At 37.8% G+C, this 16,361-nt stretch overlaps 2 protein-coding genes across 5 annotated transcripts; one reads left to right on the top strand and one right to left on the bottom strand.

The window, feature by feature from the left end:
- Positions 1 to 1,748: 1,748 nt before the first annotated feature.
- slc25a51a (solute carrier family 25 member 51a) lies at positions 1,749 to 13,639 on the bottom strand. 3 transcript variants are annotated; one of them, XM_051908809.1, is made up of 3 exons: positions 13,492 to 13,635; positions 13,188 to 13,271; positions 1,749 to 10,723 (listed from the first exon to the last, which is right to left on the bottom strand). In XM_051908809.1, exon 3 carries the CDS (start codon positions 10,641 to 10,643, stop codon positions 9,795 to 9,797), a length of 849 nt encoding a protein of 282 aa, XP_051764769.1. In that variant the 5' UTR covers positions 10,644 to 10,723; positions 13,188 to 13,271; positions 13,492 to 13,635; the 3' UTR covers positions 1,749 to 9,794. The 3 variants fall into 3 exon arrangements, with proteins under 3 accessions (XP_051764769.1, XP_051764777.1, XP_051764760.1); XM_051908817.1 differs by lacking the exon at positions 13,188 to 13,271 and adding an exon at positions 11,641 to 11,859 and having other exon boundaries at positions 13,492 to 13,630; XM_051908800.1 differs by lacking the exon at positions 13,188 to 13,271 and having other exon boundaries at positions 1,750 to 10,723; positions 13,492 to 13,639.
- Positions 13,640 to 14,071: 432 nt separating this feature from the next.
- Positions 14,072 to 14,976, top strand: LOC127521339 (thymosin beta-b). 2 transcript variants are annotated; one of them, XM_051910551.1, is made up of 3 exons: positions 14,072 to 14,222; positions 14,338 to 14,455; positions 14,609 to 14,976. In XM_051910551.1, the coding sequence occupies exons 2-3, from the start codon at positions 14,356 to 14,358 to the stop codon at positions 14,638 to 14,640; spliced, it is 132 nt and encodes a 43-aa protein (XP_051766511.1). In that variant the 5' UTR covers positions 14,072 to 14,222; positions 14,338 to 14,355; the 3' UTR covers positions 14,641 to 14,976. The 2 variants fall into 2 exon arrangements, with proteins under 2 accessions (XP_051766511.1, XP_051766521.1); XM_051910561.1 differs by having other exon boundaries at positions 14,080 to 14,215.
- Positions 14,977 to 16,361: the final 1,385 nt, after the last annotated feature.

Genomic DNA, 16,361 nt, shown 5'->3' with positions numbered 1-16,361 from the left:
TTTTTATTCATTTTATTCCTCATTGTGAACACTATTCTTCATTGTTCTCGTTGGCTATTAATAGCAACAGCATTGTGCTTAATTACTGTCTTAACCAACTTTTATTGTCTTGCATTCAAAAATGTGTTAATAAGCACCCTGAAGCACTTCATGAGACTCGGTTTGTGCTTCTGTGGTGGAGGTTTCACATTCACCCACTCATATCGGTGACAATGTGGATGTAGGAGGCTAATGTCATTGTACTAATCAAAGCCTGGGCTAATAGCTAATGCTATCAAAGAGTGATGAAGCAGTCCATTCATCTTTACAGAGACAGCAGCTCTGCAGACCACACTGCATGAGAGAACTGTGCACTTCAAACAATGTATTGTGAGATCATCAAACACAAAGGCGTGTGGGTATTTTCAACCCTGCAATGTGAACATGTGGATGTTTTTGTTTGATATGAAAAACTCATTGATATGTAGGTACTGTGATAAAGGGGAGTGCAGGTCTATGTGTGAGGATGGTCACATAACAATGGGCAATGTGATATTAAAGGAAGTCTGTGACATTTTTTATGCTGCTGGGAATATCAGGGAGCTTTTCGATTCTGATGACAAAGTACTATGAAACTTTTTTTTTTAACTTATTATGAAATGCATGACGAAAATGTGTGTAACATATCACAACAAAACAACTTGAATTGTTGTGTTTATACGTTAACGCCAGCTCTCCCGCCATATCTAGATTTAAATTGAATCATGAGGACTAGTCACCCTGGGCCACATGACCATAAACGATTAAATTACTTCCTTCAAGTGACCTGTGACCATGGCATGTTCCCTTCACTAACAGATTTGTGGAAGGGCCCTTCGCGATTCAGTTGTTCACTTTCCTACAAATGGCGTCCCCTTTCCGAAGTGCCCAAGAGTGCAAAAACGCAGTTTGGATTCACTCACTATCAACGCCTAAATTAATCTACAGCAGCTAGTTGGTACATCGGTACACTAAGGAGCTCTCAGAAAATTCACAGCTTAGGCTACATGTTGTAATTATGAGCTCTAGGAGAAGATGAACGGGTTTACAAGTTGAAATCTCATAATTACGACATGACATGAACGCACCTTTGGTTCCCAATGAAACAAGCAATGTTTTATTGCACCACAAAAAGAACACACAGTGTTTATAGTTTTTAGGCAATTCAACATACAAATGACTTACTTATAGGCCTAGATGTGGCTGCATATTAAGCTAAGATCTTAAAAATGACACACTTTTCTTCTTTGAAAAAATAACTTACCTTCCAGCTCATCGTGGGTGTTGGAGCCGTTTCAGACCGTTTCAAACATGCTATCGTCGCCCCCTGTTGGAGACTGTTGTTTGTGCACTCTCCTTCAAAACAAGGGTTATTTCAGCACACTGCAAAGGAGAGCCCAGAGAAGAGTCAACTAATATAACGAAGATGAACGAAGTGAAATGCTGTAAATGGCTGGTAGCCTGGTACACATAGTTCCGACTAGAGAAAAAATAAAAAGAATGGTCTGTAAACTAATAAGACTGTGTTTACTTGCTGTACTTATTTAATGTCAATACTGAAGAAATAATGTAACATGCAAAAATGGATGTCCTTTTATGTGATGGAAAGGCATTATATACTTCACGTCTTTCTTTGAGCATATCAATAAACAAGGGTGACATTATTTAAAATGTAACACATCTTAATTACAGAATATGATGATCAGAATAAGTAGGCCTTCACATTTCATTCAGTAAGTTGTTTTAATTACATTTTACAATGTTTTTAAAAGTTACAAAGTTTTTACTTAAAAAACACAAAAACCAATACAAAGTTGTAAAACACTTAACATCACAAACACACACACAAATATTTGCAGTAAACAGAGTTACATTTATTTAGAATAGCTTAAGATGACACTATCAGGCATGAACAAACTGAGGTCAGGAGATACATGGGGAAAAGCATAAAACATGTTTAATTGTAAACATGAGTAAAATAATGTTATCAACAATTGTAAACAGTCTGACACATGAACAACATTTGATCTACTTAGAACATGAATATGAACTTGATTTAAAGGGATAGTTGCAATAATGTTCACTGTAATCTTCTAAGTGATATAAAAGAGGTAAATATTAATGTTTATAAAGATTTCATCTCTCAGTTCACATGCAGTTGTTTTAAAGTGTGTTTTGAGCTTAAATGTTGCCAAGTTCAAGATTAAATACTTTTTTATTCTATTTTTTTTCTTTTTATATCAGTTATATCTTCTTAATTGAAGTTTAATAGTCTAAGTATGTGCTCAAGTGTTTTTTAAATTTTTTAATTCTGAATGACATATGAATCACATCATGTTGATGTCTAGTTTGTGAGATTAAACTGATATTTTGATCCTCCGTAGGTCAAATGACTTTTCACTATATGAATGTGCAGGTCAGAGTTCAACTTCATAGTATGCAGGAAAGCTTGTGTATTCATTCTCCCACATTTGCATACTGTTCAAATGTTTGGGGTCAGTAAGGTTTTTTTCTCTCTTTTTTTTGACATAAATGAATACTTATATTTAGCAACAATGCATTAATTTGATCAAAAATTACAATAAAATGTTTATAACGTTACAAAAGACTTCTATATCAAATGAATGTTGTTCTTTTGAACTTTCTATTTATCAATAAATCCTGAAAAAACATATTATGGTTTTCATAAATATATTATCCTGAGTAACCTAGAAAAGTTTCAGAGATTGATAAAGGAGGAGGAGGCCAAGCGAGCTCAGTTTATGAAGGACCCATATAGATTCACCAAAATTTGTTGGAAGAAGCAAGATCCGGGAGGTTGAGGAGGATTCCTTAAAGAGAGTCATAGTGACACTTTTGGGTCAACAGAACTAAAACTCCTGAGGAAGAGTTTGACACCAGTGAACCAAAATGGAGAGTAAACGGAGAAAATGAACATAAAGCTGATCAGCATCTGCTCTAGGACCAAATGGTATACCTTATAAAGTATACAAGAGATGTCCGATGTTACTCCACCGGTTATGGAAACTATTGCGTAGGATATGAGCAAAAGGCGTCATCCCATTGTCCTGGAAAAGAGGGGAGGGCTGCTTCATACCAAAGGAAGCGGACTCCTCTGAGATTAGCCAGTTTCGAACCATTTCTCTTTTGAGCGTTGAAGTAAAGTTTTTTCTCTATCTTGGCCAGAAGCATGGCTACCTACATGGTGAAAAACAAGTATGTTTTTTAATCGCCATTAATCGCGCACCCTTAATCACGATTAATCGTACACTTATCGTGAAATTAAGCATACACCATTTATCTTGTTTAACACGTCCATTTTGCCATCATTGCCTATATCCAACAAAGTAAACCAACAGATTGAAGTGTGATTCTCACAAAACTGTATTTTTCAGCTTTTGTCAAGGTAAATTTAGATGTCTTTCCAAAAAAGTACACCAAATAACCAAATGATATGATTTAATATAATTCATACATTTATGTACACCAAAGCACCCATAAAAAAAAAATAAAATAAAAAAAATCAACAATGCTTTACAGGTTTTTCAATTATCTAACAATAGTTTTCAGGTACAGAAATTGAACAAAGTAATCAAATATAAAATAACTGCATATAAACTTCTTTGAATAATTAGCCTAAATAAAGATGAAACATTAAGTTACAAAAGCTATTCGGTCAAGAGTGATTTCTTCGTCTTTTGTCTTTTGATTAACATTAAACACAGAAAGCAGGAATATTAGACTGCTGTCCCTTTAAGACATAATTCAAAGATCCAGTACACTGATACTGATTCACATGCGTTGTCTGTCTCGTTTTTCTCTTAAGACATAACCTACTATGTTTGTTAGGATACTCGTTAAGATGGGCATGTTGACATAATTTTTGTGTGATTTTGTCCGTTTAGGTGCAAGACTTGAAAGAGAATTTGCGCAAGAGTATTTGCGCGCTGTGACGCGGCTCTCCATATACGCGCTTCGGATGAGCGCACACACAAATATCCTCACAGAGCGCACGAGTTCTGATGAATGTTTAAATTGTCATGGTTTAAATGAGTTTAGGTTAAACAAAGATAGCAACGTGAGATGTTCAGGTCTCACCTGCGCTCGTGCACTATCAACACCCAGGTGATGACGGCGTAAATGACTAGGGCATAGAGCATTCGGCACGTCATTGAACATTTGTTTAGAGTGACTGTTTTGTCCATGTTCTTTTGATCATCGCAGTTGTAATGTGTTGGGAAACCAGAATGCACATCCATCGACTGAAACATACATTAGCCGAATCCGTCTGTCTGTTTTGCAGGTTGTTTTCAACAAACCATATTATAGATGCGTCGTCAGATTTGAGATGAACCGCAGTGCAAGCGCGTGCCGAACCGTGGGTGGAGAACCGAACGGTTCCATCCCTTACAGCAACATACACAGGACAAATCCAAACATTATCCTGAATGTGTGTGAAAACAACGTGAATGTACTGAAATGTGTCTGTGCATAAATACAATGTGTGATCAGTGCGTCGAGAGCGCTCATACATGATTTGTTTGCGCATCAATATAACGGACTCACGCGTGCTTCTGTACGTCACCCCAATCGTCTTTACTCTGATTGCAATCCTCATCCATCAAAACTTTCATAGCAAGAAGCTGGTTTGCTTTATCCAGCCGAGAAACATAGTTTTCATATTATCTGGCCATACAGTGGTGGGATGTTTCGATGTTCCGTTTAGACAGGAACAGCGCGATGCGGGAGGGCTCGTGCTCTTCACATACAATGACACAATATGACAGAGAGTTTGTGTTTTAAAGCGAAACAGACACTGGAATGAATAATTCTCTCTGCCATCTCTGATATAATCAGCATGGACTTCCAGGGGAAGACCCAGTAAAATGTCTAGGCAAGTGGTATGATACCACTCTTAATGACAGAAGCAGTGTGTCCAGGACAGAGAGACAGGCAAAAGAATTGTTGAAAAAGAAGTGTTCAGGTTTACAAGTCAAGTTCAAGGCCTCACTCTTTCAGCATGGTCTGCTACCAAGACTTATGTGGCTACGTGCCCATGACATTAGTGGAAGGACTTAAGAGGCGAGTGAATAAACACCTTCACAGGTGGCTTGGAATTCCACCAAGTTTCACATCAGTAGGGCTATACATCAGATCTGGACAGTTACAGCTACCCCTATCGTCAGTGGTTGAGTTCAAAGTGGCGAAGTGCAGGGCTGTGATGATGTACAGAGATTCAGGCGATGAGAAGATCAGAGGTGCAGATGTCACCACAAGAGCAGGACACAAGTGGGCAGCTGATGCAGCAGTGGCACAGGCAGAGAGAAAGCTGAAGTTGAATGACATGATTGGGAGTCAGTGCATGGGGAGACAAGGACTCAGAACTACCCATTTCCAGCAATGGGGGAAGGCTGACCTAATGCAGAGGAGAGAAATTATCCAGGCCAAGTTTGACACCTGGAGGAGGAAGAGCGAAGGGCTAGGGCAGGGGTAGGCAAGTTCGGTCCTAGAGAGCCACTGTCCTGCAGAGTTTAGCTCCAACCCTGAAAAAAAAACCCCTCACCTGTCTATAGCCTTAGTAATCCTAAAGAGCTTGATTAGCTTGATCAGGTGTGTTTGATTAAGGCTGGAGCTAAACTCTGCAGGACAGCGGGTCTCTAGGACCGAAGTTGCCTACCCCTGGGCTAGGGCCTTGGAACTGGGAGTACATTAAGCCTCGACAAAGTGGTACTTGCCAAAGCGGAAGATCATGTGGCCTGAACTTTGGAGACTGGAGCCCTTTCGCATTTCTTTCCTGCTCTGATCAGTGTATGACACTCTTCCATCACCAGCAAACTTGTACAGGTGGGGAATGAGGGAGGACGCAGTTGCGTAAGTTATGTGGAGGGAAAGGAACATTGGTGCACATACTGGCAGGATGTAAAACTGCACTTGGAAGATACAGAGTCAGGATAATATCCTCCAAGCACTGTCTGACATCTTGGAGCAGGAGAGATAGAAAAAGTTCATCAGTGAGGGAGAGAAGCCACACTCCTCCAAAAAGGCCAAGAAGAGCCTCCTACAGGAAGCACAATCATGGGAGATGAGGGTGGACCTGGGAAGGAAACTATGTTTTCCCCAGGTTGTCTACACATCCCTAAGGCCAGATGTGGCTATCTGGTCTGAGCAGGGAAGAAGGATCATCATGACTGAGCTGGCAGTCCTATGGGAAGATGGATGCGAGGAGGCCTCAGAGAGGAAAGCAACCAAATACCAGGACCATGTACAACAATGCAGGGACAAAGGGTGGAAGGCCTGTTTCCAATTGAGGTTGGTTGCAGGGGTTTCCCTGCACAAAGCTTTGGGAATAGCAGAAAGGGAGATAAAGACAGCTACACATAGGTTGGGGGAGGCAGCAGAAAGAGCCTCTTGTTGGCTTTGGAATAGGCGGGAGGAGTTGAGCTGGAAGCCAGGAGAAGATGGGCCGTGACTGGCCATCAATGCCGACCCGCCAACTGGAGGACGTTGTGGTTTAGGGTCAAACAACAGAAGAATGTTGGATGCCACCTGATGACGACATATCCTAGCTGAAAGCTACAGTCAATAGTGACTGCAGGAGTTTGCATTTCATATGTATTTAATAGTATGCAGTTTGAACTATTATAAGTGCAGTTGAATAGTATGAACTGTTTTCAACATTGATGATGAGAAATGTTACCTGAGCACCAAATCAGCATATTACAATGATTTCTGAAGGATTGTGTGACACTGAAAACTGGAGTAATGGCTGCTGAAAATTCAGCTTTGTCATCACAGGAATAAATTACAAATTTTAAAGTATATTAAAACAGTATTTTAGTACTGTTTTTATTGTATTTATGATCAAATAAATGCAGCCTTGGTGAGAATATGAGATTTCTTTCAAAAATATTTTTAAAAAATTAAAAAACGACCCCAAATTTTGAACAGTAGTGTAAATGGAAGTGAATAGAGCACAAAATCTACTTTAACTGCCCCTTTACAAATCTAATCCATTTACACTGCTGTTTACATCAGAACTGGTGTCAGATTGACAACATAGTATGTGAAAACTTAAAGGCGAATCTTAATTCCACAAAACTGCACCAAATTACATTTACAGAGACAACCGATATCATCTAATGTGCACCTTGGCACTTTGCCATTTTCAACTGAGGTCTGTGGTCTCACCTTAAAATCCAAATATATTTGGGAGTCACTCAAAGAAGCTTTTAGTGCATGAGAAACACAAACCAAACATGGCCAAATCATTGCTTATGCCATTGAAATAACCTGTTATATCTTCAATGGGCACAAAAGCATGAAGAATTCTGGCTCAGATGGGATGGTTCTGTTACCACATGAAAGCTACAGCGACCACAAACACCAGACTGACTCTGGTGTTTATTGGTTTCCAGATGATTAATCAATGCTTGGACTGAAACCAAAGTCGTCATATTATGGTGACTGGAGTCTACAGCATTTGGCGGCACCAAAGCTAACTCAGCAAAACTATATATAAAGCTGGCAGCAAAAAAAAAAAAAAAACAGTAAACTGTGCTCCTGATCATTCCCACCCTAGTAATGACATACTTAGTGATTTGAATACTTTGTGGTTGAGAGACCACAGTACAGTCAGTTTAGAGAAAAAAAGAAAAAAAGCTGGGAATATAGAGTCCCTGAGTGAGTTGAGGTCAACAATGTCTCTCTCAACACTCGCTTCTTCTCATGTGTGATCCAATCCGAACATTATTCATTTCATAAAACTGGATGAGGCATATGTTTCATCTAGTCAGATGCTGAATTAAATGGATAGTTAAGTTAAAAATCAATTCTTTTATGTAACACAAAAGATGAATTCTACCCACTCTTTTCAATATAATGAAAGTGAATTAAGACTGGGGCTGTCATGCTCCAAAATGAAAACAAAACTGTTTATCAATATAAAAGTATCATAGAAGTCTTCTGCAGCCAAATGAATTTAAGTCATTATTCACTGAATATCCACCCTTTTATGAGCACTCATGAAACAATGTTTGATTCATAAATGAATTGTTCTTTCAAGTCTGTCAATGAATCAGCTGATTCAGTTCACAAAATCAGTATGCTTCATTCATGAATCATTTTCGGTGTCATGCAAGATCCTTCTGAGGTGATTTCTCTTTCCTCAATAAAACCATTCCATTGGCTAAGAAAACTTTTTATGGGTACTGCTGCCTGATAAGAAATAATCAAGTCCTTGATTATGATTTCACTTTTTTAACTTTAGTTAGTGTGTAATGTTGCTGTTTGAGTTATGACGCTAAAGTTTAATGCAAAGGGAGCTATTTTCTTTTACAGAAATCGTTTTTTAAAGACTGTGAGCTTCTACCTGGGTTGGTGACATCACAAACTCCAAAATTTACATAAACCCTGCCCCCGGGAACACGCAACAAAGGGGGTGAGGACATGTTAGGCTGCTTTAGAGAAGAGGAAGAGTTGTTGTTGCCATGGCGTCATTTTACGCTGGACTGCTTCACAAACGAGTGCCAATTTGCACAAAAGATTAACATAACAGCACATGCTAGTTGATGAACAGAATCAACTCCGCAGAAACTACATAAATTTATCCACTCACCATTCAGAGACGTCCAGTTGCATTCTAAAAGTTGTAACTTCTTCCTGAGTCTCTCCATCAGTGTCCAACTCTGGTTTGAACAATGTAAGGCTGAACACCATTACTGACAATCGTCATTTTGGCTACGTGAGATTCTCCAGCTTTGTTGTTGTTGAGCAACCGAAGCGCGAGCTGTTAAAGCTCCGCCCTCTTCTGGAAAGCAGGCCAGGAGCAGCAGCTCATTTGCATTTAAAGGGATACACACAAAAACGGTGTGTTTTTGCTCACATTCAAATAGGGGCAAATTTGATAAGCTATAGTAAATGATCTGTGGGGTATTTTGAGCTGAAACTTCACAGACACATTCTGGGGACACCAGAGACTTATATTACATCTTGTGAAAAGGGGCATAATAGGTTCCATTTAATTAAGGTCTTTTAAATTTACATACAGTACCGTTTAAAAGTTTTGGGTCAGTAAGATTTTTTTAAACAAAATTAATACTTTTATTTAGCAAGGATGCATTAAATTTATCGAAATGGACAGTAAATACATGTATATTGTTACAAAAGATTTCTACTTCAAATAAATTCTGTTCTTTTAAACGGCACTACTGTTTTGAACATTGATAATAATAAGAAATATTTCTTGAGCACCAAATCAGCATATTAGAATAATTTTTGAATGATCATATGACACTAAAGACTAAAGGAGTAATGGCTGCTGAAAGTTCAGGTTAATAAATTACATTTTAAAATGTATTAAAAAAAAGAAAACATTTCAAATTGTAATATTTCACAATATTACTGTTTTTACTGCATTTTTGGTCAAATAAATGCAGCCTTGGTGAACATAAGAGACTTATTTTTCTATAAACATTAAAAAAATCTTACCAACCTCAACTTTTGAACAGTATCACAAATTTAAGAAAACATGTTTTTCTAAAAATGATCAAATTAAACATTTCCCTTTCAGTAAGCCTTAGGTTCAAAGTCATATGGAATGACATGAGGATAAATAAATGAAAACAGAATTTTCATTTCTAGGGTGAAATTTTAATATAGCATACTTTAACAAATTGTCTATTGCACAATATGTATTTAGCAGCAGAAATTGAGTAAGGAAGACTAATTTTCACTCCTTTCTCTGACTTTAATTCCCCCTTTGTTCTTTCTTATCTCAATCAGAGCATTTTCAGTAATAGTTCATATGCAGCATTTATGATTCCCCATGAGAAAACAGATCTCTGGAAGTTCAAATGCACACCTCGGAAAAGACGGCTCACCTTCCCATCCCTCTCTCTCAAAACGGTCGCCAGTATCACCCTGCAGGACTGGAACTCCCCTCCAATCTGTACTTGTGCGTGAGACTTCACTACATTCAGAGGGTAAAACAGCACACCGAGAGCCGCTCCCAGAATCCCCCCACATACAAAGTCATTAACCAAATGCCCTGCCTTTGACTCGGCCTCAGGGAGCAGCTCCTTAATTGGTCCACGCAAACCGAAGAAAAAAGCATTGCTAGGGCCATTTCTGAGTAGGATCGGGACAAGGCCACGGTAAAGTTCTCGGATGCCATGTTGCTGAAGCAAAACACGAAAAATATGTGCAGTGTTCTGAAAGTTTCCATGATGACGTGGATCCTGCAGTAAAGTTTGGACCCTCTCGAACGGCGTCAAGACTGCTTCAGCGGTTCCCGTTAAGACTGCTGCAATACTGTCCGTTAACAGGATGGGCGCTTGAGGAGCGTGTAACCTCAGCAACCTGGAGAAGTCCTCATAGAGTCCAAACATAATTGCAATAGTGCTGCTTTTCTGGAGTAACGGCGGGAGAATGCCTCGGTACAGTGTGCGCAAACCGTCCCTCTGGAGCTGCCGCACAGCTTCCCATGCTGGCACTCCGAACAACTGCTGGCGGAACAGCACCTTGTGTATGGGAAACGTGATGGCGATGTTGGCAAACGCTGCTACAGAACCACACAAGTAGTGGTTCTGATTCTGCAGTGGGTCCTGGTCTTGGTCAGCGGAGGCCATGGTCTTTGTTGATACCCAATCAAAGGTTGAAAATAAGGATCAGATATGACATCATCTGGTGCATAAACTATAATGTGCTTCTGATGAAAAAAAGAAACAATTGGTATTTAAAACAAATATTTTTCTACATAGAAGTATTACACTGCATAAGCTATGAATTTCAATACAATAATGCATATAAAAAAATATAAAATGCATATAAAAATATTTTATAAAATTGGGTAATTCAAGCCATTGAGTTTTATTACCAAATTGTGTGCTTGTCTGCATTGTAAGCATATAAAATGACATAAGCTGACTATGCATACATAACAAGAAAAACAAAATCAGATCCATATGCCTTATAAGCTGAGGATTATTTTTCATAATTTGACCACCTCTGCCCTTTTGCTTTTTATCCTGCATAGACCTTTTCGCTTCAGGTCACAGATTTTTATTTTTACAATAACTAACTAATTAACTAACTAACTAAATAAATAAATATAAATTATGTTATATCTGATATACACTACTGTTTAAAAGTTTGTTTGTTTAAAAAAAGAAATTAATACTTTTATTCTGCAATGCATTCAATTAATCAAAAGTGACACGTCAACACAAAAAAAAAAAAATCTATTTCACAATATTACTGTTTTATTGTACTTTTGATCAAATAAATGTAGCCTTGTGAGAAGACTTCTTTCAAAAACATTTAAAAAAAAAAATTGCATCGAACCCAAAATTTTGAACAGTCGTGTATTTTTCTGATACTGTCAAAGTGGATTTAAAATATAAATAAACATACTTCAAACAATAAATAATAGAATAAATAAACATACAAAAATAAAATAAAAATAACTTTAAACAGCCTTATGTACACTTAATTTATTTGGCTCATGGGGATAAAAAAAAAAAAAATGCAGCCCCTTTGGAAGCTTGCTCTAGTTGACAACCACAGGACTAGTATGTTGAATTAAAGGGTTAGTTCACCCAAAAATTTCTGTCATTAAGTACTCACCCTCATGTCATCCCAAACCCGTAAGCCCTTCGATTGCCTTTGGAACACAAATTAAGATATTTTTGATGAAATCCAAGGGTATCTGATCCACACATAGGCAGCAATGTCATTTCACCTTTTGAGGTCCAGAAAGGTATTAAAGACATCGATAAAATGATGTGATGCTGACACAGGAGCCGGCCAATACTGAGCCTGTGTTTGGACGTAAACTTGGAAGCTCTGCAATGAAAACAGCATAGCAGTATGACGAGACAGACGAATTTGTTGACTAAAGTCATTATTTTTGTTTTGTTTTTGCGCACAAAAAGTATTCTCGTCGCTTCATAATAGGGCTGCATGATTTATCGCAATTTTATCGCACGCGATTTGGCAAAGGCTGCGATTATTTTATGCGCAGCTTGTCAGAGCTGTACAGCTCTGTGATCAGTAGTAAAGGCTTCTCCATCTGAAAGCCTGAGGGCGCTCTCGTGCAGAAACTGCAAATATGCCCTGCTGCCGAAGTAGAACAAGCGTCATTCCAGGAAATCCCATAATATCGCTGTAGCTGAATAAACAGAAGACTGAAACGTTTTGATTGATTAAACATGATTAATAAACACACGAATGCCTTATTCTGTGTAAGAAGCCACATCATCTCACAGAAGGACGCTCAACTGTTGTTATGAAGTGAGTTTGGAGTAAAACATGTTATTAAATGTTGTATTTTGTTGGACAAGATGTTTTCTTATGTCTGGAAAGATGTTTGACGCGTGTTGCTTTTTCAAATGCACATTATAAGCGGTTCAAACTCGTGGTGCTTTCAGATGGATTAGCATTTGGAGCCATAGTTCATTGACAAGCTGCGCAAAAAAAAAAATAATCGCAGCTTTGCGATTTCATAATCGCACTAAGCCAAATCGTTTAAGCGTGGTTTCAATGGTTTTTTTTCTAATAGTCCGATTAATCGTGCAGCCCTACTTCATAACATTAAGGTTGAACCACTGCAGTCACGTTGACTATTTTAGCGATGTCTTTAATACCTTTCTGGACCTCAAAAGGTGCAATGTCATTGCTGCGTATTTGTGGATCAGATACCCTCGGATATCATCAAAAATATCTTAATTTGTGTTCTGAAGACAAACAAAGGTCTTACAGGTTATGGACGACATGAGGATGAGTAGCTACTTAATGACAGAAATTTTATTTTTGGGTGAGCTAATCCTTTAATACCGACATCAGATACCCCTAGTTGATTTTAATATAAGGATTTTTTCATCCAGGTCATTCACTCCTAATCTAAAATAGTTATAGTCTAAAATTAAATACAGCAAATCCAGTATAACATTTATTTCCACATCGCTAGAGAGAAGTGGAAACCAGTAGACATTTTCATAAGTGTACAGATCAAAAGTTATTATGGTGACCTTTATCACAACACCTTAGTACACTTATTGTTGTTACTGTAAAATCACAATAAATGAATATGGAGTTTCATTCAAACAGCTTTCATAATATTTCTGCCATTTTGGTTTATTATTTTTCTTTTGATGCAGCAGTGAATAATATACCAAGTCGCTGTAGCTGTAGTTTTGTTGAGAAACTATGGATGCCATAAATTATGGTTGTCATGGAAATTCATGTAAAGGCGTGACCTGTAATGTTTATGACAAAGAAAGACATCAAATTAGCCGCGCCCGTTCATCTCAGCGATGCAGAACAGATATAAGACCATTTCATACAGTCGGAAGATTATTTCGGTCAATAAAGATAATGAAGCATCTTCAATCGTTGACAACAATAAGAGCTACATCATCCAAAAACACCACATCACGTTCAAATAGGCAGCAACTGATCATATTATTATTGTTTTACCCGCTATGAATGACCTCTGGGTGAAGAGATGATAAAATATCCCGTGACAATCTGATGACTAAGTGTCTATTTTATAAATATAGAAATCTCGCCTCATGTCATTCGTGCAAACACACGCGCTTCCGTCGCCCACATGTACCACAACACGCTCGCGCGCATCTCGCGCTCTGATTGGCTTGATACATGCCATCACTTTATGTGCTGATCTGAGATCTGCTGTGCCTGACAATGCCATCGATGCCTTATCTGAGATTTGATGTGTTCTTTGATCTTTTTCCTTTTAAGAACTTTATTTCAAGATCGCATGTTAACTGACATACAGCAGAACAATAAAGATCATTGTACTTGATATGGTGTCATCATAGATTAATAAATAAAATGTAAAAAGGTTATTTTGTTTTTCTTTTTTTCATGTCTAACAAAAAGAAAAATACAATTATTATAATATACAAGTTCAAGATATTTGTATCAGGACATTTATTTTCATCCGTGTTTTTTGAGGAATGTAGCCTACTGACAGAGACAAAACTTGTCAATCAATTGATCAATTAACCAATGACAATAAAGGAGCAAAATTGTCAACAAGTTGCACCTGCAATGTTAATTAAATTTAACCTCAGTTATTTAGCGGTCAGATTGTATTGTTTAAATCCAATATAAGTGTTAACTCAGAAACTCTAATTGGTATCTCCTACATTTTGTTTGTTGTTCTTCTGCAGTAAAAGTGAGAGGTTTGAGATTTTATTTTGTTACATGTTGTCTCGTTTAAGTGCACTTATTTGTTATGGGGTGATATGCTTTAGTTTATACTTTTATTTGTAGATCATCTCATTTATTTCCCCTTAGAAAAACTGAAGTAAAACAATGGCTGACAAACCAGATATCAGTGAGATCTCTCAGTTTGACAAGACCAAGCTAAAGAAGACTGAGACGCAAGAGAAGAACACACTTCCCACCAAAGAGAGTAAGTTTGAGATTTAAAGAGCAGATACCTTCTGTTAATTTTGTTCCCGTTAGCAACATTCTTTGCTAATCTCTAAAAAAAATGTTTCTTTTGGTTTCAAACCTGCTTTTTTTTTTTTTTTCTTCAATGGGTTATTGTTTTTCCCTCCTGCAGCAATTGAACAGGAGAAACAATGTGAGGCATAAGTTATCTACTTCAGATCATCACCAAGGGCAAGATGTAGAGGACTGTGAGATGGCAAGTCACTTCACTTCAGGCAGAAGATGGCGTCTCCCAACCACCAGTCACTACAGCCGTAGGCTGAAGTGGGATATTCAGTTTTAACTTCTGTAGTAGACCATTCTGAAGGATGACTGGCTTTTCATGATCATTTCTACAGTATGATCATGTGTTTGTGAAGAGGCAGTCATCTTTGCAATGAGGATGCCTAATTCTCAAAGTTCTATGTAAATCCATCTGGAAGAGAATTAGTTTTATCTGCCCTCATTTTGAACTTTGGTGAAATAAACCTTTCAAATGAACTGGTGTCTTGTTTTAACCTAGTCATTTTTAACTCTGGGTTAATGTAGTTTAATCTGGCTTGGAAACTAATTCAATCCTGGGCTGTTGGGTCTTTGATCTCATAGGCCTGCTGTAGCTTTGCAAGAGCGTTAACTCATTGTTTGCATCTTTTTGAGCGAGCTTTTTGGTAGGCCAAGTATAGCATGTGAATATATATTTTTTTTTTTTTTTTTTTTTTTTTAAATCCATTGTCCTGCTTTTTGTTTCTGTATAAACACAGACGTCTTTGGCTATTGTATAGCATTAAAGGGTTAGTTCACCCAAAAATGAAAATTCTGTCATTAATTACTCACCCTCATGTCGTTCAACATCGTTAAGACCTTCGTTCATCTTTGGAACACAATTTTTTTTTTTTTTTTTTTTTTGATGAAATCTGAGATGTTTCATCCATAGACTGCAATTTAACCACCACTTTCAAGGTTCAGAAAGGTACTAAAGACATTGTTAAAGTCAATGTGACCGCAGTGGTTCAGCCTTCATTTTATGAAGCAATGAGAATACTTTTTGTGCGCAAAAAAAACCTACTTCATTCAACAATATTTTCTCTTCTGTTTCATTCTGCTACGTTGTTTACATCCAACATAGAACCTGGAAGCGCTGAACATAAACAGCATGAGTGACACAGAAGCGAAGATATTGTTGAATAAAGTCGTTTTTTTGTTTTTGCACACGTCTTTAATACCTTTCTGGACCTTGAAAGTGGTGGTGGTTAAATTGGTGTCTATGGAGGAGTCATGTACCTCATGGATTTTATCAAAAATATCTTAATTTGTGTTCCAAAGATGAACAAAGGTCTTATGGGTGTGGAGCGACATGAGGGTGAGTAACTGATGACAGAATTTTCATTTTTGGGTGAACTAACCCAGATGCAGTGGCTGTATCAGAATATGCACACACCCATGCTGTGTAGTACGTCTGAATCACAATCATGAAACTGTTGGCAAAAAGCACCCCGGATGGCCTACTGTTTCTGGCGAGATTCTGAAGCGTGTATCCAAAGGACAATTTATCCCATAAGGCCACGGGAGAGGATTTGTTCAGTGATGACATGAAGAAAAATGTATTAAATCTGGATTTATACTGCACACATTCATACTGTATAAAACACATTTTTTTAATCGTCACAAGTTAAGTCCTTATAGTCAAAAGAAATACCTACTCAGAGTGTATGCAATTTCGGACTCATTGTCAAGTTCCAGCAGCGTGGCGCTTCTGCAATCGAATACTATTGTGCAGCGTCTCGCGTTCTCTGTGAACTGCCCCCTAATCTTAAATTAACACCTTCAATGCGAATATGCAGCCTGCATAGCGCACAGCGAAAGAAGATTTTTCGTGTAGGGCACCA

This window comes from Ctenopharyngodon idella, chromosome 1, assembly GCF_019924925.1.
Source record: "Ctenopharyngodon idella isolate HZGC_01 chromosome 1, HZGC01, whole genome shotgun sequence".
NCBI classification, from domain to species: Eukaryota; Metazoa; Chordata; class Actinopteri; order Cypriniformes; family Xenocyprididae; genus Ctenopharyngodon; species Ctenopharyngodon idella.
The sequence above is the reverse complement of the archived record's forward strand: the minus strand, read 5'-3'. Positions and strand labels throughout refer to the sequence as shown.

Bases quoted from the DNA above. Each gene is read 5' to 3' on its own strand.
- slc25a51a (XM_051908800.1), bottom strand. From the start codon at position 10,643: ATGGCCTCCGCTGACCAAGACCAGGACCCACTGCAGAATCAGAACCAC.
- LOC127521339 (XM_051910551.1), top strand. From the start codon at position 14,356: ATGGCTGACAAACCAGATATCAGTGAGATCTCTCAGTTTGACAAGACC. The intron at 14,456-14,608 runs GTAAGTTTGAGA...TCCCTCCTGCAG, and splicing joins CACACTTCCCACCAAAGAGA to CAATTGAACAGGAGAAACAA.